The sequence below is a fragment of the Scomber scombrus genome, chromosome 4, assembly GCF_963691925.1.
Source record: "Scomber scombrus chromosome 4, fScoSco1.1, whole genome shotgun sequence".
Classification (NCBI taxonomy): Eukaryota; Metazoa; Chordata; class Actinopteri; order Scombriformes; family Scombridae; genus Scomber; species Scomber scombrus.
Genome location: NC_084973.1, coordinates 17,264,273 through 17,290,588, shown reverse-complemented (window position 1 = coordinate 17,290,588; position 26,316 = coordinate 17,264,273). Strand labels below are relative to the sequence as shown.

The 26,316-nt window shown below is 38.5% G+C and overlaps 1 protein-coding gene across 1 annotated transcript in view; it reads right to left on the bottom strand.

The window, feature by feature from the left end:
* Positions 1 to 5,354: 5,354 nt before the first annotated feature.
* The window catches only part of stpg2 (sperm-tail PG-rich repeat containing 2), a 56,782-nt gene continuing 35,820 nt past the window's right edge, over positions 5,355 to 26,316 (bottom strand). The window contains exons 11-13 of the mRNA XM_062417859.1: positions 16,902 to 17,067; positions 13,912 to 14,027; positions 5,355 to 5,522 (exon numbers count right to left, since the gene is read on the bottom strand). Of these exons, the coding sequence (XP_062273843.1) occupies positions 5,355 to 5,522; positions 13,912 to 14,027; positions 16,902 to 17,067 (450 nt within the window). The remainder of the gene's footprint in view (positions 5,523 to 13,911; positions 14,028 to 16,901; positions 17,068 to 26,316) is intronic.

Here is a 26,316-nt window from a genome sequence, read left to right as displayed (position 1 = left end):
CCACCATGTTTGCTTATCAAAGTGACAATGCTAAATTTGTTGTTAATGAAAAATACTGATAGTCTGAAGATATGAGGAATTAAGGAGCCAAAAAGTTGGAAAATACCGATCTCTTCCTTCAAAATCGTTACAATCCAAGTATGAGGTCAGAAAGAAAATCACCACACAAGCATTTAAAACTTTCAAATGAGAGAAACAGTTTGTCTCAGACAAGAGTTAAATAATTTATCAGTAACTTGCAGCTATGGTGGAAAGCGAAGAGTGGAGGGGGGGTGGGTGAAAGAAAGGGAATGGCAGAGAAAAAGATGTTGATGAAAGGATTTAGACACAATGCACGCCTGTGTGTGTATGTGTTTGTGAGAATGAAGGAGAGGAAAGTGGAAGTAATGCAGCCAAGTTTTTTGGCCAGCAAGAGTTTGGCAGCGTGTTGAATACTTACATTTTTAACTTTTTAATTAATCTGAAGATAGCTCCATGCACCTGCAGCTACACTGCAAGCAAACATAACATTTTGTCTCACATAGTTGACAGTGATTGGAAATATTAGAAGCGGCAAAAGTCCTTGGCCTGAATGAAACCATAATCAGGGTGCTTGTAGTCATATAAGATGAGGTGTTATGCATCATCAAATCTATACAACAAACCTTTATGCATGTTATTACCTTTGCTTTCAAGAAGCATCAGTAAATCTAATTTCTGTACAACCCTCGGCTACCTGACAAACATGAGCTTCCTTTCATGCTCGTTCGCACTACATTAAGGAAAGAATTATCCACAGCAGCTCCGGGACTAAAGGTGGATAGATGCAGGCAAGAGTTGAGCACTGACTGGCACTAATTGTAACCCTGCCTCGTTCTTCTCACTGTATCTAAATGAAGCCTCACTGCCTTGTCTGCCCTTGTCAGCACTTGTTAACCTCCACATTGATTCTTCTGCACTACTGTACATCTCCTTTAATTAAAGACATCGGCTAATCTGGCTTTCCACCAAGCTGTATTTGCGAGTGAGTAGCTGTCACCTCAAGATGATTGTAGCTAAATACAGAGCTTTACATTTACATGTATTGACGGATTGAGTTCTAAAGTCAGCAGAGGATTGATAGGAATAGTTTGATCTTTGGCGAGTTGCACCAATGACTTTGACTTTTGACAGAGAAATACTATACTATACGATAACTTTGATTCAATTGTGGTGGTGGGGGGAAATATGGTTAAAACTTCACAGGCTTCAATCTTGATCCATCTCACAAGCAGGTGTGTGGTTTTTGCACATTAATGCTACCGCCTCCTGCTTCCAAAATCAGCATGTAAATAGCTTTAAAGCCCTGTTAAAATCAGTGGTGATAGAGTTGGATATTATGGACAAAATGTCAAATTGTATTTTAAAAATCCTCAGTATTTATCACAATATTTTTGATTTTTAATTTTTGAAACTGGACTGCAAGTTACTTACAAGAAAAGAAAATCAGAACAAAACTGTATGCAAGATTTTATTTCTATCACATTATAGAAATAATATAGACACCAAACCAAAACCAAACCAAATAAACCATGTTTATTTAAAAATAATAAAAATTCAGAGGTGAACTCCAGGACTATACTTTGAGTGCTGTCGTAGGAAAAAAACTGTTAAAAAACCACATTGGATTACTTGAAATAAATGTCGACTTTTATGAACAATCCACTGAAAATTGCTGGAAATAAAAAAAGATTAAAACAAACTATGCAACATAAACATCCTTCTTATAATTTGCGTAGTTTTGTGTTTTTGAACAGTTGAAATGTCTGAGCCTTGAGAAAGCTATGATTATCATGCAATATGAATATTAATTTCATGCTTGATTTGGCCAAAAAATTATACATTTGCTAACAACATATTTGGACACCATATGCCCGAACAATTATCCTCCAGAAGCAGTTATTTCCTAGAAACAGTCTTCAGCTTAAGCAGCTGCCTGTCGCGTGCATGTGTTTCATGTATTAGAGTCCTACTATTACCAATAAAAATACTGATCAACCTCTACTTTACAATTACCAAGAGATTTCTCGGGGACAGCTTCAAGGTTTGTTAAAGCTAATCAGATTAAATAATGGCTGCACAGGAGACACAGAGCGCTTTAGTAAATGAGGTAATAAAAATGCCTTTTGGATGCCTGGGCACAAAGACAATGAAAATAGCCATCATGAGGGGACCAGCGTAAGGACACAATACAATATGTCTTCATCCCACACAAGACATCTGCAAGTGACGGTGCTTGGTGCTTTGTGAGAGATGAGAACAGAACAGAGAAAAGGGCCCATTTGAGCATCGATCACTTTTATGCCCCTGGTCTGTTTGCATATTTTAGACCTATAAACAACATGAATGATGTGCCATGTAATGCACCATAATCGAGATTTATTCAGTCAGGGGGTGGTGGGGTAGGGGGAGGAGATGTTCACAATCCCAGAGTCAGAGGGGGCTGTTGTCGCTTCGTGTGTGTGTGTGTGTGTGTGTGTGTGTGTGTGTGTGTGTGTGCGTGTGCGCGCAAGCGGGTGTGTGTGTGTGTGTGTGTGCATGTACGCACGCGCACTGTGATTTATTTGATTTAATTAGATCGCCGATGTAAAACAGCTCGCAGGGGAAAAAAAGGTAAAGACGAGTGCCGAGGGAGGCATAAATAACACCAGGCTCCTTCCCCTTCCTCTCTGGCTTTCTTTTCTCCTCACCCTCTAGTTTTCTTTCAACTCTGATCTTTCCTCTGCCCGTACACAATCTCAAATTTTTTTCTCCATCTTCCACAAGCCTCTTTTTTCTTCACCTATTTTCCTTTTGCATTTTCCTGTCTGCATTTTGCTCTCCCCATTCTTGCTTGCCCATTCCCTCTCTCCTCCTTCCGACCCTCCATCTCCCTCTGCTCCGCTCCCAGTTGAATAATGATAGGGGGTAAACACCTCATTAGGCTAAAAGGCCCACAGGAACAATCAGAGACATGGTACTCAGTCGAACCTGTTACTCTGAATGCTCTCTGAGACATTTTGAACACAGCAGCACAAGACAAGAGGGATCCTACACAGGAAGGGGGGTGGGGGGGTTAGTCTGTCATTGGAAAGGTTATCTGAATCACATATGACTAAAGTAAATCCTAGATCTACTAGATCTACCTACATATTGTCACCATTACATCTTCTGATGCTCAAACGCTTCTTTTTGCTCGCTTCCTGTCCCTCTTTGTCTTGTGATCACACACAAAGCCATGAATAGTTGATTTATAGTGAGTGATCAGCAGAGAAGAGGAGCATAAATCTACACTCTCCAGTAGTAACGGCCAGTAAAAGTGGTTTATCTGACACTTTGAACCGCCCGCATCTCCTCGTCACAGCCAACCATCTCTAACATACTGAAACCAGTTGAACAAGGTCAGGAATTTATTTCAGCCTTTCAGCTTTTTTCACATTTACTTTCAAACTTGTTCCTCTCTCTTCTTTACTTTTTAAAAAAAAATCTCTATGCTTGACTTTAAAACGTATATCAAAAGTCCTTGATTTAAAAAATGTATCCCTACAAACCATTTGCAGAACTTTTGCCTATTTTAGTGGTCTTTGAATTATCACATCACCTGAGAAACTCGCTACGCTTTTGTTAAACAGTAGTCGCTCTAGGTGAGAACGGTATGGTAGATTTCTTAAAAATTTAAGGTGTATTTTCCTTTATTCCATTCCTCCATACTACTTTTCTCTCACCCCTCTTCTTGACTCTAGAGCCTCTCTCCTCTTACAGGTGTTTCAAAGCATCAGAGTATTTGTACATTCAATATTTAATGTTGCACCCACACAAGCCGAGTGAAATATGGGACAGATCGCTCCTCTGCACGCTCAGTTAAAACCAAACCAAAAGCAGCAAAAGAATTGTAAAAAAACAAAAACAAAAAAACTTAACAACCTACAAGCAAACGCACCAAGAATGAGACCAAAATAATGCATGTTGGTGCATTGGCACAGCATGTGTGTGTAATAAACAAAAGGTGAGGCTAATTTGATTAATGAGCAAAGCCTATCAGTGTACAACAAAATTGGAATGTAAGTTATGAGTCTTCTATATGACTTTCACACCTGTTTCTCTGGTAGTCAGCACAAATATACATAATGAATGGATTCATGATTTATGCATGCTAAGCAATAATGTATGGCTACCAATCTTTACGAATTCTAAGGGCATTTTTTTTTTATAATTGTCTCTTGCGCTGGTTCATTGTCATTAAATAAAACATGATTTCTGACAATTCTGGCCTCAGGAAGTGAAGATGCAGACTGTCACTAGCAGATAGCAGCATAGCGAACTGTTTTGCAACACCAGTGTAATAAAATCCCCCCCCCCCCCTCCTAAATCTCTGTATCATGTGTCTTTTATATATTAGGACAATTGCATTTATTGGTTGCTACTTTAGGAAAATGAAGGGCCGTGTGTTTGTCTTCTTTTAAGAGCTGCTTTGGAAACACTCCAGATAATATTCATATTAATCGCTCTTTAATTGTTATTGATTAACAAAGTGGCTTATGCAGAGGGAACTGATCCACAAAAACAGCTGAATCAGTGTGTCAAGCTTGTCATTAGTGATGGGAAAGATGAGGAAATCAGCAGCTGTAGATGCAGTGTACATTGTATGCTTCACTCCATGCAAGACTGAAAAAAGAGCAGTCATCTTCCTCCAAACTGCCATTGAGAAAAAAGGAAAGAAGGAAGTTAATCAGTCAGTATATTGCTTCGGTAAATTTTTGGTGTAAAAAGTCACAAGTTATTAGCTGATCTAATTATCAAATTAACTGTGAAATTAACTGTGAGGGCACTTTTAACAATTTCTAACACACACAAAAATGAGGAGTATTAGCAAAACAACTGCTCTAGGGTTCTACTGTGTGTTATTTGATGGCAAATGTTGGGTTTAGACACGCACACATATCCATGAACACATATACATATACAGGCTGCTTTAGCAAGCTTTTAAAATAATCATCTCAACAGAGTGACGCTTAAACAAGTTATAAAATATTTTAGTGATAACTCATTATCACAATTCATCTAAAACACTGTGTTCAGAAAACCTCTAAAGCTTGTTTTGATTAGCAGTACACAATACTACTGCAATAACCATGCAATATCTCACTACATACAACCATAATCCTGTTCATTTAATGAATAAGCTTTATGTTACAATTCAATAATTTAAAATAAGCTCGCTCATTATCTATTATGCATTCAACAGAAATGGATATAAGCATAAATATTCATGAAAAATCAGCTTTCCCCAGAATATGAATTGAAAGGATTGACCTGTTACCAGCCCCTCACCTCTCACCTCTGACCCACAGAGAGCTCTAGGAAGTGCTGCTGGAGATGAAGGTGTTGGGTGAGACAGCATTAATGGTCTTGTGTCCCGTTATTGGGCCCGGGGCTATGTGGGTGGAACAGGAGGGACACAGAGGGTTGCTGAGTGTCACGTTGAAGGTGCCCTTCAGCACCGAGTTCATGATGCCTGGACTCAGCTGCAAACACAAATAGAAATAGGAAGGAACAGAAAGAGAGGAGATAATGAGGCAAAGTAAGTGTTTTTAGCTTTGTGTCACACCGCAATGTTCTCAGACTTTGACAGTCATTGTCAAACTTTTTCACTTTAAGAACCAAAATTGACATAAATTAGACCACGGACCGCTATCTGATAAGATTTTGGCTTTTAGATGTTTTATGTTTTAAGAAAGTACATGAAACCCATGACCAAAAAGTAATTATTACTTGTGGATGGAATTATAATTACATCTTTGCTGGAGACACCCCAGAACCCTCTTAAAGACCCCTGTAAGTCCCTGAACCACACTTTGAGAACCATTTTTTTAAGACATAAAAAAAATCCCCACAAAAAGTTATATGTTACCTAGTTAAAAATGCTGAAATGTAGATGTAGACTAGTTGTTGACTAGATGTCTCATGCCTTACCAGAAACTTCATTCTCAGGGTACATTCATGTGCTGCAGGTTCAAACTTACACAACTGGATTGAAAACAAGAGTAATCGACAATTCCACCCTGGATTTAACTGCATTTAACAGTGCAGTAAACTGTCTCATAAACTGCATCCCTTGACAGTGTATCAGCTTTACTTCATGTGAAACGACTTCACAGTGTCTTTCAAGAAATCAACACACACTATACCTAAACACAGAATTTAAAACTGAGGACCTCTGCACTCTGGTGTATTTGACTGATCTTGATATCTGTTACTTCATATCTCTCAAAGTTTAGTGTGAAGTAAAGTAATATTCAGAGCAGCTTATGATGTGATTTTTAGATCACTTGTTTTTCTTTGTCTACTGGAGCCTTTGTCCAAGTCCTGGTATTGTAGGGCATTTAAAGAGATGTGGAAGGAGAAGGTGAGTGGATTATTTTTTTTAAATAAAATTGCTATCACTTATTAATATTTTTGCATCTTCAACTTTGGCTTTAAATATAACTTAAACCCTAAAAGCACATAGATGTCATTGCCTCCTCTCTAACTGATTGCTATGGGGGAGGGGGATCTGACTCGATCACTACTAAACACTCCAGCTGGTGGTGACATGGTGGGTGACATACTGCGAGTTGGGTGGTGCTTGGTTTTGGCTTGTCCATTTTCAACATGGTGGACAGGTCAAAAACTTTCTTACATTTCAGCTAAACAGTACATTAACATATGTTTCAGAAAACATTCAAGGCAAGAAAAAGGTAACAGAATCTTGATTCATATTTGATCAGCGTTGCCTAGTTTTACTCCTCTTTGGTTCAAGCACACAGCTTAATAAAGGCTAGACAACGGCATTAGTCCCATCTGTGGCACTGATTGGCTAATCATTATTCCCCTGCAGTGCTCATGGGCTCGATCACTTTTTCAACCCAGAAACCGCTGTTTCATGTCATGATGCCAGACCAACAGAATCATTCAACTTGACTCAATGGAGTGGGATTCAAAGGTCTGAAAACCAGGAAAACATGCGCAGACAAAAGACTCTAATGAATGCTGTTTTTGTCATAAAGATTGAATCCAAAAACATGGAACTGGCATTACAGCACATATTAATATTAGTCTGTCTGCCCTGGGTCTTACCAAGGGTAACATGATAAAAGCACACAGTACAAAAAAACCCCCAAAAAACAAAAGAAATCCATGAACTTCAAAGTGACCTTAAAATTACCTTGTCAAAAATAATATTTTCTCTCTCTCACATGCATACACACAAACAGAGATTCAGAAATACATGCATACACGCTGTATGCACAAACACTTGATCCACCATCCCTCCCACAAAGATTCTGCCTAAGGAATCAACCTCTTCTATGTTGTCAAAGCTCTTTCTTTCTCTCTCTCCCCCCCGTATCTTCCCCCCCCCCCCCCCCACCTCCCTTAACCTCCCGGTGCACATACCAACATCAGTATGCCAGAGATGCCACAGCAGGATTTAAGCACATTGGCGGGGCCGCTCAGATCTCAGTATTGATCCTAATGGGAAAAGGGTTGCGGGTTCAACTCCAGGTCAGCCTCAGGGTTGCCCAGGAGGTCGAGGAGATGGGGGAAGAGCCCTTGGATGTGACAACACCATCGGCATGGCAATGATGAGGGAGATTATGGGATGTTTCACGAGGTCAAAGAGGGCAGAACGAAAAGGTGATCTATGCAGGCAGTTGGTGATTATGTTACTCTGTCTGTACACAGACGCGTACAAGTGTGCACACAAGAGCAGAAGAAAGCCTGCTGCAGGGAAGTCTTTCCCACAACACACACACATGTACTGTACATGCAACATAAAAGCAACACAAGCTTCACCCAATATGTGCTCATGCCAGCAAATTTAGGGATGCTAATTCTGTATAGGTGCATGCAGATATTTGCATCTCACATACCAGTTTACAACCACACACAGAGGCAAACATGATGCAAACAGGATGCAATACATGATACCAGCTTGTTTAAAGAGGACATTGCTTTTTCTGGTCGTGTTGATATTTGCATACTATGTGTCTGATATCTGTGGCCAAAATCTAAAACCTTGCAAGTCAAAAGCCAGTGTTTTATCTTGCTCGAAATCTTCATTTGTGACAGGTTTTTTTTTTTATCTTGCAGACCAGCTGATGTTCCATAGCTTTTAGTTGTTGCTAAGGATTTCTGTGTGTTGTATCCATTATCCTCTCACATTTCAGATTGGATTCTGGCTCGAATATGTATGAGTTAAATACGTTTTTTGAACTTTAAATCATCAAGATATTCCGGTGGAGCCCTAGATTAGAAATATAAACCTCCAATAGACATCCAATTTTCCTATACCCACTATAATCTACTCCAAGACAAGACAGTGCAAATATATCCAAACCTGCAGGTAAGTTACAGTTTCCAAACCCACAGGAGCAAACAAACACATACAATGGTTTTATACTGAGTAAGTAACCTTGTTTTTCTAGTCAGAAAAATAGAGGAGAGCGTGATGAAAAAGTTTCAGGCCACAGTGCTTCCCCAAGTACTCAAAGTAGAAGTATAAAAACTCTCACATGGAGAAAGCGCATGTAGAGACATAAACAGCACACCCCGAGGAAGGTTTGATGAAATGTCAGCTTAAGGACACCTTCTGTTCTGACTCATAATGAATACCAAATAAACTTGAGCTTCTATTTTATAGTTGGCTCTGGATGTGCTTTGCACTCGGCCGGTTTATATCTCAGCAAAGCTCGCAGCATTTAATTAATACTTGTTTCTGCTTGACGTCTGCTCCCTGTGACTTTTTATATTCCTGTGTTCTATCCACACACTCCCCTCTGTTAAATTAAGATCAACCAATAAGAACAGTGTCGTGAGTGAGAAGGTAATCAGGCCTACTTTCCAAAAGTAGATACCTCACATGGTGCATTTAATGGAAGCACTAAATGAGCCCTCACTGTGGCCTAATGCCACTCAAGTAGATAGTTTTGTGACATTACCCACACACACATATGGGTGGACACACATGCACACACACGCTGATGCTAATGCTGAAATAGGTACTTTAACTACCCTCTTCAGCTGCTCGATTTGCTGCTGTCTGTCTCTCCGCTTCCTTTCCTCTTCATTTTTTTCCACCTTTTCATCACTCTCTCTTCTCCCTCTCTCTCACTGCTATCATTGCACACTCTCTGGCTGCTCGTCTTCCACACTCTTATTTCTCTCTCTCTCTCTCTGCACCACTTCACACCATCTTTAACTCTGTATGGACTTTGGTGTCGTACAGATTTGCAGTCACACAGCTAATTTCTGAGACAAGAGCTTTGACATGCATTAGACATCCACCAAAAAAAAGAAGAAGGATAAACGAAGCTCATCTAAAACACTAAAGGTAAACTGAGTCATTCTCACTCAAAATGCAAGACTCTGGGCATGAATCACAACACATTCTTTTGTTAGTGCCTTTACACATACAGTATGTGTGAACTTCTACATGGACATCTGTGGTTTAGTCATGTCACAGCAAGACATAAATAAGTGCTTCTGGTAGCAGGTGTCACCTGCTTTTTTGGGGGTAATTTTCATTATACATATGAGTAACGAATAACGTATAAATACATATTTAAATGTTACATTACTATTACAGACTGATGATGTAGTTATGAGTGACGGTCAGCATCCTATACACTGCACCTTTAAATAAAACTCAGAGAGTCACAAAATAATATTAAAATGTGTATCATGTGACTGAAATGTATATGAAATGTTTCCTTAAAGGGGCATTTTAAGGTTCAGTTTAGTCATCAAGAGGAGTAGTATTCAGCCTGTGAAAACAGTTGGAAAGATGTGGGCATTTATCATTCTATCATTCTATATGAAAGATAGCAAAAAGTCGAGATAACTGGTGCTTCCACTTTGAAAATTATTTTTAAAATCTGTTTCAATACGCCCCCCCCAAATTGTAATTATCTCTTTAAGAGTACCTTAGTAAAGACATATGTGTTACATATATTTACATTTCGTCTTTCTTTGCATTACATTTATTTTGACCTATTTCATATGCCGCCCATTTATTAAAGTTTCAGGATCAGGATGTTTCTCTACCCATCCATTATCTTTACCCACTTATCCTGTTTGTGGACTGGAGCTTGCTTAAGCTCACATTGTGAACACTGAAGAGGTTGCCAGTCTGACACAGGGTTGACCCTGCATGTTTTTGGTTAATGTCTTTGGTCTGCTGGTTTACATGGAAACTGGGCCACCCAGAGCACACCCAAAAACCAGTGGATTCAAACTTTTTCGCTGTGAGGTGACAGTCCTAACTTCTGCACCACCACGCTGCCCCAAGATTTGTTCCTGCATTGTGAATGTATTCATTGTTTATTAATTGGCCTGCATTTCAGTTCTAGGTGCCATTCTGATTAACTTGTTTCCTGGTATTGAAGATCTAATCATATAACTAACCTCCTAGAGCAACACATTTATAGTTTGAGTCAATTACCTCCCAGCATTAACTTCATTCTCTGGTTGACTAAAGTGGCTGCAGACAAACACTTGACAAGCCAAAAAAGTGCATTTTTATTTCAGTTTTGGTTTAATGCTGTGGTTGAATCAATAGTTTCAGGGATTTTTTTATTTTTTTTTGCTTTCACATACCCAGAGAGAGGAGAGGAGAAGAGAGGAAAGAAGAGCAGACAAGAGGAGGGGAGAAGATCATACAAGATACTTCAACATTTTTACTAGCTACAGTCAGTGAAAGAATTCCCACAGCTACAGTTTCTCTTCATAACAGAGAGAAATGGAGCAGATCGATGGGGACAGAAGTACAGAGGGACAGGAGTAAAAGATTAAGAAAAGAAAACACAGCATATGGTGATAAACCATAAAGTACATCTACATAGGAATATAGATGTTAATGTGTAAGAAAATAAAAAGGTCCATTCTACCTGCGTTATGTAAGTTTAGTTCTTACAAAATGATACACACTGCTAGCTCACACTCTTGGATGTGCTATTTAAGATGGAGACAGACCGTAAAATTGTTCAAAACAACAAAAACTAGACAAAACGCATGTAATGGCTATTTCCACAGTTTTTTTTTCTCACTTGACATTCAGAAATGATTGAACACACAAGACGACCGGTAGACTATAATTAGTGTTTTGTCTCCAGGCAACCCCCAATATCCACCAATGCCTCTTCTGAAATAGAAATAGGCATCGATCAAAAATGGTTTCCAATGAAATTTGTACTGAAAAGACAAAGAAACTCAGTAAAAACTCTTCAAACAAGGACTGCAGAGAGAGCTGGACGAGACTTTACTTCATCAGGGTGAAGTCAAGTTCAGGTGAGCTGTGGTGCTGTACTGAAACCTGATGAAGTGAATAATGAAATCATTCTCAGTGATAGCACACTGTGCTATTTTACTTTTTATTCCTCAGTTCTTATAATTATTTATCTTGTTACATGTGGTCAACATGTAATGATAGATAGATAGATAGATAGATAGATAGATAGATAGATAGATAGATAGATAGATAGATAGATAGATAGATAGATAGATAGATAGATAGATAGATAGATAGATAGATAGATAGATAGATAGATAGATAGATAGATAGCATGTGGATCAGAAGACCTACAAGTTTTTACTACATAACCAAAAGAAATATGGTCAGATCAGGCTGAGGCAAAAACAGACAAAGACAGGAACAAAAGAGACAGAGATGTTGAACTGTGGAGAAGAAGACAGGGAGAAGTTGAGGAGATAAATTCACACAGAGACAAACAGACTGAGATAAAGAGAAGAACAAGCTCTGTTGTAACAATACAACCATGGACATAAACATGACGATGAACTGCATAGTGCTTAAATCAAACTCTGTTGTTTTTTCTTTGATGTTCACAACTCTAAGTCAGCTGGGACTGGAAGTAACATTAGCTCTTTGTCAGAAATGTATGATATCAGGATAAACCCCTTGAGATGTATCATCTTGCTTTTAGGGGGTTCCCAAACAAACACTCACAAAACAAATGAAAGAGAGCAGTACAAAACACAACAACATATATGAAAAAAAGAAAGCATTATAACCTTAGACTAGACACAATCAAAAGAAAAATTCTCATTCTTTAAATAAAGTAACAGTAATAGCTTTACTGAAAACCAGTGTTGGGTGTGTAACGCATTACATGTATAATACATTACATTTTTTGACACCAACACTGCTGAAAACATTACTTCTGTTGTGAAGCAATGTGTCGTAAACAATAGCAATGCATGTTGGGAAAGACCAATAGAATTAAGCTTGAGGAGTAACATGAAGATTTCCAAATAGCTGGTATTTTACACGTATATAGTAAAAGATCAGACAGATCAGACAATGGGTAGATGAATGTGAGATGCTAATTTAGTGTACTTAGTTTTTATCCCATCAAGTCCAGGACCACTGCTCTCTTTGAAATTGTGAATGGCATTGCAGAGTTCAAAATGAGTTATTGTATGAATGTAAAAATAACTTTGACAAGCTGAAATGGATTTAGATGCCATATACACTGTCAGGCATTAAATTATAACAGATAGAGAAAATACTGATTGAACATGCATTCAATAAATGATGGATCATTTAGTCTTACATTAGCAACTGTTTTGAAGAGCAGAACATTTCTCTGATGTATAAAATATGTTTTTATTTTGCTTCAGAATTGTTATAACTTACTTACAAAACCATCTGAAATATAATCCCAGGCACATGTTTGGAAAAGGGTAGGCAAAAGATGTGGCAGGTGATTGGATGAACCATCTGTCTATCACTATCCACAAACACCTCATGAGGCTGCTGGATTTGAGAGATAGCAAGATCATGCGAGAATCCTTACAGGACACTGATTGGTCTGATCCACTAATGGTTTGGACAAAAAGAAGATTTTGCAAATGCAAAGATTTTGCATTTCGGACTTGAGTCTTGCTGATAACTCTTAATTGTCTGTACATTTCCCAGTCAGCATGTTTCCTTTACTGACAAAATGTTGCCCATGCTTTATCCCTCAGCCTAAAAAGAGATACAAGTTCCTCTTTCAATCATCTCACACAGACATTCACCAGCAGCTGCAACCCAGAACTGTAACTCCCATTAAAACACTGAAATGGAGCAGAGAGCGGAGAGAGAGATACAGACTGAGAGAGAGAGACTGAGAGAGAGAGAGAGAGAGAGAGAGGGAGAGAGAGAGAGAGAGAGAGAGAGAGAGAGAGAGAGAGAGAGAGAGAGAGAGAGAGAGAGAGAGAGAGAGAGAGAGAGATTAGGTTTCATTACAACTGTATTATCCTTCAACCTTAAAGTGCATTTGTCTTTGCCAGTAGTGTAAGGTGGCTGCATTTAACAACATTACACTTAATAAAAATGCACTCACTTTTTCTTGGTTTAATTTAAATGGTCAGGTCAATTAAGAACAAATTCTCGCACAAAGTTAAAAGCTGCCTTGAACCGGAAATGGCATCATTCAGCCTCGTGTTGCATGAGTGGAGAAAACAGAGATTGGTCGAAAATTCAGAAACTTATTGGAGTTTGGATTTTTTTTTAGGAAGCAATCAATTTCTCCCGCACAACTGAAGGTCACGGAGAGAAATCTAATAGATTCACAGAGGATCACAATATTGTGTAATGTCAGACATATATTTGTGCCTCACAAACCAGACACACACAAAAACACACACAGCAGGGTCTCTGTGCATCCCAGAACTTATTTACTCTTAGAAGAGACATTAAAATTAAAGGATGCACACATCCATACACACATCAATGCACTTGTACTATATGCTAATACTGAATGTCGGCTGCTTTGAGAGTAAAGCAGAATGTAGCCCTGAGAGTAATGCAGAGTGTAGTGGGATGTAAGAATGTTGTACAATTGTAAAATGTTACTTTAACAGCATGTTTACCTGATAAGATCCAGGCCCAGGGTTGGTGTTTACAGAGACTTTGAATCGATCTTCTCTGGAGGTGATTAGAGCCATTTGAGGGAGGGAGTTCACACTGGGCTTGTACCGGTCAGGGCCTGATAAACACACATACACATAATCCACACCTAAGCTTCAAATACATCATTTCATGTTTAGCTGCTTTAACAGAGGCATGTTTTATAGGACAGCATACAGTCCTCTTCAGCAACAGTATGGGTTATAACATGAATGAACATACAACATGTGTTGGGATGTACAATATTTTCAGAAGCAGCAGATCCAGTTCATACACATTTAAAGAAAACCACCAGCTGCAAATGTGTATTTTTCATCTAATACAATTTATTTCTCCAGCTATTTGTTCAAATTGTTAAGTGTTACATCTTTGGAGGTTAAGGTTAAGTTAAATCATTTTGGTTAAAGCTGAAATCTCTAACTCTATGCACATTAAAACAATTAAAAGTATGCACATTATTGTCATTGGCAATGCTAAGAGGTCTAGAGCATAGTTTCAGAGGTGGATCATGAGGAAGTGTTGTTTATTTGAATTTAACCACTACATTAAGATTAAGATGAATTGTTTTGACAAGGTTGATATAATGCTGTAATCATTTTTTTCTTGGTTTGCACCTTTTGATACACACTGTGGATGAAAAATGTCACAGCATTATGAGTGTGCATTATGAGTCTGAAAGCTGTCACCAGGACTTGCTGGCTTTTTTTTGATGTGTTGCATTGTAATGTAGATGTAACTGTTTGGACTACGATCAAAGCTCCGGCTACCAGAATACTGAACCACCCTGCTGTCCAGCACCCAGACATGACATACAATCATTAGTCTGCTGGTTGAAAATCACAAAAAGTCTGCAGGATTTAGGACGTCTTTTGCAAAGTGACATGTTTTGTATAAAAGAGTCCATATTATGAACACGCACTCACACCTACAGACTTATTCATAGTGTTGCAAGGAGTAAAAACCAACTCCTTCTTAAGCTATTTTTTATTTAAAGAAGTTCCATTCACATTTAACTCTGAAAAATGAAAACTGAAAAAATGAAGAAGCTAAGCCTCCGGGGTTTATCCATTACACAACATGTTTCCATAAACCATTTTATTTAAAACCTCAACCGCCAACTTTTCAGGAATTATGGAAACAACTTTTACAATCGATTCTGAAATGGTTTAATGGACCTCAGGGCTATGAGAATTATGATAACGACAATGAGAAAAAAATCCATTATTGGTCCAACGCTGTTGTAAGATAGCAGCAGGTGCTTTGTCTGACCCAACGGCTGCAGTTAGGTTATGCCTACACAAACACAGGGTGACTTTCAAGTTACACACAAACACATAGCCTACATTAAAAAAACACACACAACACACATGCATAATAAGCACATTTAGCCACTGTTCCAGAGCATTATGAGTAACACTGTCATTCTGCAGGGACTTTGTGTATACTATGTGTTATCATTAAATGCCTGTGTCATCAGGAATGTGATCGCAGGGGACACAGCATGATGAGGAATATAATTTTCCCTAATGTTCCATGTACTTACGGTGGCCGACAAGGGCCAAACGCACTGCAACGGCCAAACGCGTCTCCGTTAAGGAAAACAGCTTCAAGTACAGAAACGATTCAAATGTACAAACTCAAACACAAGTCTAAACGAGGTGCAAAAACAGAAACGTGTTGCAAATGAAAAAACGCGCTGCAAAAAACAAAGACAAATGCAGCATCATCAAACGCGCTGCAAATAGAGAAACGATGCAGAGCACTAAACGATTCAAACCAAGAAAGTTAGTTGGAGTTATGAGGTTGACAGGTGACTCCCTAAAACCTGTAAGAGGGAAGTCACTCCCTCTTGACATTCAGCCTCACTGGTCATCAGAGCAGCTATTGGCTGCTGCTGTTAAAAAACAAATGGATTTTAACCAGGACATCTCTAATCATTTTATTAAGCAGGCTAATCTACATGCAAATGTGCAGCCTTGTAGAGTCTGATGTAAACTACAATAAAAAAAAAACGTCACGTAATGTGCGTTGTACAGTTATATAAACATAACATACAAATATAATCAAATAAAAATCCCATTACCGTTCCCGCTGAAACACCGTTCAGTCAGCTGTTCAGTCAGCTGTTCTGTCTCTCTGCATCCCGAGCGCCCCCTGCAGGTTTGGAGCAGTGACCGGCTATGAAGCGTTTTGCTTTTGAAGAATGTTTCTTGGTTTGAATCGTTTAGTGCTCTGCATCGTTTCTCTATTTGCAGCGCGTTTGATGATGCTGCATTTGTCTTTGTTTTTTGCAGCGCGTTTTTTCATTTGCAACACGTTTCTGTTTTTGCACCTCGTTTAGACTTGTGTTTGAGTTTGTACATTTGAATCGTTTCTGTACTTGAAGCTGTTTTCCTTAACGGAGACGCGTTTGGCCGTTGCAGTGCGTTTGGCCCTTGTCGGCCACCGTAGTAGGCAAATTCATAAATGCAAATTCAATAATGGGTTAAATAATCATATGTGTGTACTACTAAGTATATTTCAGTGTGTGTGTCCCAGTGCAAGTGCATATGTGCACAAGTGTCTACATTTGTGTATGCTGGTGCTCTGCATATCTGTTTCAGTGTGTGTGTATGTGTATGTGTGTGAGTATGAAAGAAGAAACACTACTGCAAACAGTCCAAATCTATTTATATGCAAATTGGATTTTGGTTAAACGGTTTTGGGTGCCTCATGGGTTGAGTCCCCTGGTGAAATGGGGCTAGTCATAAATTATCCAAGTAAGTCATGAATCTATCAATTTTGAAACAACATTTTTCAATGGGAGTGTAATTGAGGTAAATATTAGGCTAGAGGCCCACAGAGATGGAGCTAATTGGACAGTATGATGGGAAAGGGTAGACCTGCACAGACAGGCAGACATGCAGACAGACAGACAGACATACAGACAGATGTGTTTATGTGTATCTGATACCTGGTATACTGGGGTCACATTGTACAAAGAGATCATCCCGTGGTGCAGCTGAGAGAAAGCAGGTTTGTCGTCTCTTGGCTCCCTCATTTCGGGGTTCTGAGAAGGAGTTGCCATTAGCTTTCTCAAATGCCTTAACCACATCATAACTGTTGGGTGGAGGGGAATCCTACAGGGAAAGGAGAGGAAAAAGTTTCTTACTTTACATGTACATAACAGGACTATTTTTGTGCCAGGGCAGGGTATAAAGTGCAGTGGCGCACAGATGAACTGCTATTTTCTTGTGGCTCAAAGAAGTTATTTCCTCGGCTGCACCGAGTTATTATCTTGGTGACTCGCTGTGAGCCCAAGTGGGAGGGTAGGTGTATTAGGGGGTGTGGTAATGCCAATCCAGCAGCGAACTGCAATTTTGGTGCCAAGAATGAGAGCGTCTCAGACTGTCTGCTGCTAACCTGCTTAGAGTAGGTTGAAAACTCAGCACACTTAAGTTCCATAATATTTTGTCACTTTATTTGGTGAAGGCACACCCATATAAACCTCTCATCACATAAACCGCCTTCATTGTGTTTTTTTTTTCTGGTAATGGCATGAAATCCCTGCTAGAATGAATAAAGATTAATGAGTGATTCTAACCAGAATCTGTCATCTACAACAGCTAGCATCCTACACTGACTGCCTTTTCTTCACCCTGAAAAAAAGGCACTGTTTATAAAACCACTTGAAGGCAGAACCTGCTCTGTCTGTAGTCTCCAATTGGCATGATGTTTTTTGTGTTGTCAAGGCACAATTACACAGGCCAGATCTGGTGGTTACACTGTGTGTAACCAGCACCATACAGTTGCAAACTAACCACAGAAACCTCCGTGCTTATATGCACAAGTTATCGGTTATGATTAATCATTCTGTACAGTTTTTAGTGCAAATGAACAGGTCTGGCCAAAGTGTCACCTGGAGCTTAACACCTTTATTTACAATACAGGACAGGCATGACAGACATGTGGCTGTGAAGTGTAACATGTGATAAAGATTGCTTGGGTTAAATTTCATATGAAAGTGTGTTATTGCGTTGGGCACGCCTCTGGTGCACCTGCGCAACTGGTTCACAAAAAATAGGCCAAGAGTCTTGAGCCATGCTAGTGTCTCTGTGAGGAAATTGCTTTAAGCTGAATGTTAACATCAGCATGCTAGCGGGCTCATAATGACAATTCTAGCATGCTAATGTTTAGCACTTATTATTTTACCACCACAGCCAACTTAGTTTAGAGAGATAGCATGCTAATATTTGCTAATTAGCACTAAATGCAAACTACAGCTGAGGCTGTAGGAAATGTTATTAGTTCTGCAGGTATTTGGTCATTGACCAAAGTATTGCACAAACAAAAATGTTGAACTGATGATGGCCATATATGAAGACTCAGGGGATCAACGAAATTATTAGAATTCATCCTGAGGGGAATCCATCCGATATAACTATTGGATGGAGTCAGTTTGTGTTTACAACTGAAATATCTCAACAATATAATTGAGATTAAATAAAATAAATTGAGACATTTCATTTAAAAACTCAAATGTAAATATAAAAAATCATTAGGATACTTTGTCTGCAAACATAAATATCCATATCCACACCTGGCACTGTTTAACACAGGTCTGAATATGTAAAACACAATCACACACAAAATGTGGCATTTCAGGGTTCCCCTCATTACATTACACTACTGACAGGTCCACACTATAATGGACATTCAAGGTATACATAAGTAACAAATGACCCAATCACCCATCTATTAGCAGAACACCACTGTCAGACTTGTTACAATATCACTCAACAAGGACCAACAAGCAAGGACGTAATGTAATATCATCTACATTCAAATGCAGACAAAAACACACGCACGCACACACACAAACACAAACACACTCTCACACATCACATGTAATTTCGGATAAATAGTCTGTATATCAAGGCCATTACAGCCATTAATCTATTGCTAATAAGTCATTGCTAATTCATTGATGTGAATGAAACAGATCCCATTGACAATAGTTACAGAAATTCACATCTGAAAAGAGAAATAGGTGAATCTTGTCACCTGGTGAGAAACTTGCACTACCACCGCTGCAGATGAATCTGTGTTACTGGGGATTTTTCTTGTCGGTGGCTCCTTGAATAATTGATGGTGAAGACTGAATATAGCTGCACCATCCATTTATCCTAAACATAGCAGAGCTGTCATTTACCTCAAACTGTCATTTCCCAACCGCTGTTTTCTCCTTCTCCTCCTAGGTAGCCGTCCATCTTTAATCATCGCTAACCCAGGCCATTTAGCTTTTCATTATAGACACAGTGGGAGGAAAAGGAGGTGAGCACAACATGTGCACGACAGTCCAATCACACACACACACACACACACATAAATGTATATACACAAAGACAGTCAATTTACAGGCGCACACACACCTACACAAACCGATTCTGTTTGATGTTGAAAGCAATTGTGGCATTGCTGAAAAGTAAGATGAATTGAATGATGGTGAGGAAAATTTGTGTCAACTGCTACTGTTTCCTGTAGTTTCATTCGGGGTGCTTTAGATACACACACACACACGCAGGCACACATCTGTCACAGATCTATCTAACAGTGCAGAGCAATCGTCCTCCAACCCCTGGAACATATTCTGCACAAACACATACCTGTCGAGGAGGCTAGCATATGGTCTGTAATTATATCCTAATATGGAGCAAACCACTGTTCCCAGTAGCAGTCATCACCTATTGACAGCATTCAGGTTGACTTTAATTACACATTCTCGACATTTAGACAGCTCAATACTTATCTTCCGAATATACACACAGAGATACACACAAACACACCCTTTCCTAACGATTCTGTCACATTGCCCTTGACTGTCAAGAAAAATATCTCAGAGTTCATATATACTACAGATGCCAGATACAAACTGGGCAGGCAGGCAGACAGTGAGACAGAATAACTGAAATTGAATATTGATGCGATGCAAGCACCAGATTGCCAGACCTGACAGCATTTTTTTTTATGAAAGCAAAATGAGACGAATTAACACAAAAAAATAAAAACATTATTTATAAGAAGCATTCAGAATGTCACATGTGAACATAAGCATAAGTGTTATAGCTCTGGTTCATTGACACAATCAACCACATTGTGAGAAAAAATAATTTGAGCATGAAGTCATGGTTAATACTAAATTAAGTAAAAGTTTACAACTTGAGCTGGTAAATACATACTTTATGTACATAATACACAAGATACCATCCAGATGCACACTTTGCCCACTCAAAGTGTGTCCAACACAAAGTCCAAGTCACATGTCTAAATAGAAATAACACAACATTGTATCTATGCAAACACAAAGCAAAACTAGAACTGACAAACAAAAAGGTTAAGATCCCCCTGACTTATGCACAAACCACAGTGTGTGTCTGTTCTCCTTGAAAATGTACAAAAAAACAACGAGATGAATAGTAGTTCTCCGACAGTTGATTTTCTTTTAGGTTGTGATATTGTTGAAGGACTTTTATAAAATTCATAATAATAATAATAATCTGTGGCTTGTGTGAGATCACTACTCTCCTAGTCACAAAACTGTGCATTTCCATTGTTTTTCATTATATTGAAGGTGTGCAGAGTCAAATTAACCTTCACAAGTTTATTCATGAAATGAAATGTTCTGTGGTAAATATTGACTGAGTAACTACTAGCTGCTGGAAACAAATCTCTGGCATTACTGATGAATAAGTTTAAACATTTTCAATCTAAAAATGTTATGTGCTTGTTGTTTCGATTAGTGGCAAGTAATCATCAGACGCTGTAAAGATCTGTTTTAGACAATTTGCAATATTTAGTTTCTGACAAAAGTTGGACACTGTCATCAAAAGGTCAAATCAAATATTTTTTATCACATCAATTTGTATGGTTTAAAACACAAATAAATGGCTAATTATGCACCGGTGCCCTTCAGAATAACTACTAAAATGTTTTTAATGTCAGATTTCCACAATCCTTTTTACTTTATATATTTTTATCCAATATTCACCTGTTTTAATATACACAATTATTTTTGTTTAATGAGCCATATCTGTCACTGACCTGAGAACATATGTACAGTATGTGAGCCTCTGCTCTCAACCCTCTTTCTACAAGGATCAATAACATATTGTACAGCCGCGTCCTTTATGGAGGTGCAAGACACAAAATGGAAAGTAGCTTCACAACAGTTCAAACTAAACCAAATGCAAACACAAATGTTGCTTGTTATCTTCTTTAAGCCCTTCTTCCACACCATGTTCCCTCACTCTAATGACCGCTCAAGTACACCTGACGATTTAGCTTAGTATATATAATGACAGCTTTGACTAATGGCCAGGCATAACTCGTGTGTGTGTGTGTGTTTGCGTGTGTGTGTGTGTGTGTGTGTGTGTGTGTGTGTGTGTGTGTGTGTGTGTGTGTGTGTGTGTGTGTGTGTGTGTGTGTGTGTGTGTGTGTGTGTGTGTGTGTGTGTGTGTTAGAGAGTGCGCGTGTCCACCATATCCCATTCTTCATCCTCTCATTACTCTTAAAACCTTTCATTCTTCCTAGAAGAGCAGAGTTCTATTTTCAGACTCAGTCTATATCTCCATATCTCAGAACTTTGTAGCAGAGATAATGGTAACCCTTCCTTTTACAGTCCCCTAGTATTTACCGGTAAATACTACGGTAAATTATATTATTGTAATATAATATAATTACTTGTTATAAGTAGGTAAATACAGAGAAACTACATACTAAGAAAAACCTCCACTATTACCTATTATCTCAACTAAGTAGCATGCAGTTGTGACCAGTTTAGGTTGGTAATAATAATTGCATACTTCCTCAGAAAGTAGGCAACCAATTCTTTAAAACATCTGCTCTATCATCCATCAATTGAAGTTACTATTGTTGTTATCCAAGGTTTGTTGGTAACAACCCAAGTTTAATTATGTTTGATCAAGAAATTAAGATAGTACTTTCAATAAATTACTTTTTCTCATTCACTGGGTACGTTTTTTTGAAGTTGTTCTTACAATTTACTCAGTCTGATGCCCCCGTTACCCGGTCCCAGATAATGGATGGATGGATGGATGGATGGAGTAAGCTGAAACTGTGCTGTAAAAGGATGCTTTATTTGTTTTCGTGGTATTACCATGCTCTTATTTGTAATACATTATTCCATTGTCCTTGCTTTAAACAGGAACTTGTATCATCTATTTTCCACATCATTACTAACATGAAGTAAGTAAAATTGCCTGTTCAGACAGAGGTTGAATTGAGGGGCTGCATTAAAGGCCAATATAACATAAATACAACTTTTTTTTAACTGTGAATCATGCAAAGCTACCCTAATGGAGTCCCAGAAAAAAATATACCAGTTGTGGTGTGGTGTAATGATCATTTCTATTTGGCAATTTTGCAAACCCGTTGTGTCAGTCCTGTAGAATAGGATCTGAAATAGCTTCCCAAACTGCTTCCACATTTCCCTAAGAATGTTTCAACACTGGGACTCCTTCATCATCACTTTCCAGCAATGAGTTAACCTGAAGCTACAAATCCAGGGTGATCAAAAAACCAATCTGCACATACAGTACCGAATAAATCAGATAAATCATCATACAGTCTACTTTCAAATTAGATCTCAACCACTTCCTCAAAACTCAATTTCACAACCCTACCATCTAGGGATTTTTCTTATAATTTTATAGTGCCCCACCAAAAATTAACTTCATCTTGTAGCAGTAAAGCAAGGCATTGCTCATATAAATGAAATACATTTCTAACATCTCTCATGTAACATAAAATTATAATCCCTTTAAACAAGATCTGACAAAGCAGAATAACTTTCAGAAATTAGACTAGCATAACTACACCCAACATATTACTATCATGAATACAACCAATAAAAATACATTGAGACACACGGTATTCATCCAAAATACTTTGTAGTGCTGTTCACAATACTGTTCAAAATACTCCAACTGACTTTAGCTTAATTTTACACAAATTCATTTCAGCGTAATTATTCAATAAAATGTCAAGTTTTAGTTAGTAACATTAAAGTTTGGCTAGCTGTGGTGTTTTGAGAGATAACTGGCACAATCTGAATCGCTAAAGCTACATTTTGAAAGGTTGAAACCAATCTAAGGGTCAACCATGACTCTTAATGGAAACTGATTTGTAGTTCAACGATTCTGCAGGCTTGAAATTAAAAGTATAACTTTGTTTTAATTACACTTAAATAGCTGTGGCAGGTACAGGCAGAGTATTCTTATGAAATATCTGTTTCACAAGCTGTACATTCTCAGTTTGACTGTACTTTGTCGTCAGTTTTGCTGGCATACTGTTCATGAACAGGTTCAATATCATTTCAAGTGTAATAATTAATACTGATACTTCTTACATCCACAGCATCACATGAGTTTAATCTACTCCTGTATACAGCTGAAACAGATGGCTTATTAAAAAGTGGGTACCAATCAAATCTCTTACACAATGGTTTCACGATGAACAGGTTTCCCTTATATGACTTGATGTACCAAGCAGCTGTATTTACACATACTGGGATATCTGTCAGTAGCATTTGAGTTCATATAACTTCACATTTTATAAGCTTGTTTTTGATGTCCTGAAGATATTGTGTTGTTCTGGCAAATTGTCTGCACTCAACCTGATTCTAAGCCAATTATATGTCATCTTTCATATTAATCTATTGTCATAGGTTAGGTGAGGAACACCAACCAAGCCTGATGCTAGAACACATAAGCAGTATAACACATTTTAAGCCTAAATTCTTGGACACAAATCATCTTACAAACTAACTGACTGAGGAGAAAAGGGAAAAGACGGGAAGAAATGTGAAAGGTTGTGATTACATGATTATATTTTCTTTCCTGAAGCAGCACAAAGGTCATGATGTGTCTGTGGTTCATCAGTGCCACTATTGGTCTAAATGCTTTGCCAAAGTTCTTAGACGTCTGGCCTTGAGAGCATTTATTACTGTCTGCTTCTATCAGACACTGGGCCAGATGCAAGAACCACTCGTACGCACAGATTCGTTCTTAAACCATGCGTACGAGTGATTTACGAGGATTTGCCGCATTCACCAATTTCCTCGTATTTTGGATTTTCTCTTAGGTACGAACAAAATGTACGAATGGTGCAGACCTGTCGTACCTCTCACGCACAACCAACCTGCAGTCCTCCAAAGCAATAAAACACGACTGTTACTGTCTAATTGTCTAATGGCAGTGTGCCAACGATATCATGTCTTTTGGGGGAACTCAATTTTTTTCCGGGGGGGGGGGGGGTTTGACATCATATACTGTAAGCAAGATATGATAATCACTTAATGAACACACAACACCTCCACACGGGTACCCTCATCTCCAACCTTCTGCCGGCTTTCCCTGCGTTGTCATCCCGGGTGTTAGCAGTTCTGTGCTGACAGCAGTCCGGCAGCAGGTGTAACATCAGCAGTTGAGCTTCAGAATCAACTGACTTGGATTTTCTTTTTAACATCACTGTATGCTGACTACCACTTAACAGAGAAATGAATAATGTCGATCCGCAGGCTGAGTGTATATTATATTGTCAGTATTTTAGAGACTCCTGAGTAATGGGTGTGAACTACAGGGGATGTAGGCAATGAGCAAGTGTATACTATGTCCCGTTCATTAAATTGCACTTCTGAATCCATAATCATGATGACATTACTCTGTTTGTAAAATAATTAGGCTATTTAGTATAAAGAAATAGGCTATTTAACAATTTAGGTAGATATATCAGTCATTTGAATTGACAATTGAAAATATGATATAATGCAAGCGTACAATATTAATATTAGCGGCAGAAACTACAAAGCGACTTGTCCACAGCTACTTTTCCACAGTTACTTTTCCACAATATAAACTGACTATTTATTAATAACTGTTATTCATTTAATTGAAATATTTCTTATCGAAGTAATAGTTTAACTCCCTGGCTGATGACATCCCCTGGTATAATTCATGTTCAGTCATTTTAGTTTTTATTTCTGTGACGGTGCAACAGCTGAGACAGCGTTCACAGCACGGGTCATTTTTCCTCATTCTTTGTCTTTCTCAGGACCTTTAATTCCACCACTAACACTAAATAATAATATGTGTTTCTGTTGATCTATTTCTGAGAGCGGGACCTCAGTCTGAGAGCTCGTAAAGTTCTTATTCTTAGTCTTTAGTGCCATTTTCATGAATGGAGCTTCTCCACAACCTGCCGGTCGTCTGACCTTATATGGTGTTTTGGGGGCGTCATTCATGTTAATTTACTATTCTCGGGAACGCGCGTTCATTTAGAACAGGTGGGATTCATCATGTTTACGAAGGTCATTTACGACTGTTTCCTGGTGATACGAGTGTTTGGTGAATCCGACGTGGCTCACTCGTAAATTCCACCTCACGAGAAAAGTACGACAGATTTAAGAAGAAAAATACGAACATATTCTTGCATCTGGCCCACTGTCTTTACACTCAAACAGACAATCCCCAGCAAAGCTGTAGCAAGCGTTGCACTGAAAATGTCTGTGGTGTAGCACAGTCTTTTAATTTAAGCAGCTTTTTTCTCAGCTTAATTTTGCCCATGTGTGTTGCTTTACCTTATGTAACAAAATAGATTGCTAGTATTTAAATGAGAAGTGAATACAGCGTTTATTTGCTTGTTTTCCTCCCAGAATAGACAATCTATGTCATTTTGTGGCATAAGCACAGCTGGTGTCTCATCATAGAGCCTGATAACCATCTGTCTGATTTTAGTAGTGGAGGTATGGCTGGTGTCATAAGGCCTTAATGAGGGTTTTAGACAGGTCTTCAATATAGATGGAATGACAGAGAGGAACCATATGGGTCCCATTCACTTCCTTTTCACACTTTATAGGCAGCAGTTAGTCTAACAATTTGCTGACAGCTACAGTTTTCTGCTGTTTTGTAGACTTTTACATTTTACTTTCTCCTTTATTTATTTTTTATCTCTGCCTTGTGTTATTTTCATCGTCTTCTTGTCTTTCTTGCTCCTTTCCCTCTTTCGTCATCTTTTCTCCTTTTCTGTCTACTGCTCTGTTATTTGTTCTCCTTACCTTTTCTCTTCACTAATCTTCCAACATTTAAAAGTTTGTCCCTCTTCATGTATTTACTGTTTGTCCAATCAATTGTACCTTTGCAGTTTCCCCCTTTTTGCTGTCTTTATCTCACAAGTGCTCAGTTTGTCTACCTGACAGGCTCAGGTGTGTCATCTTACATCTCAGATAGTATTTACAGGTACCCAGGAACAGTGTACAGTCTATTTATAAGGAACATCAATGTGGAGGGTTTTTAGCTTAGATCTTAACCCAC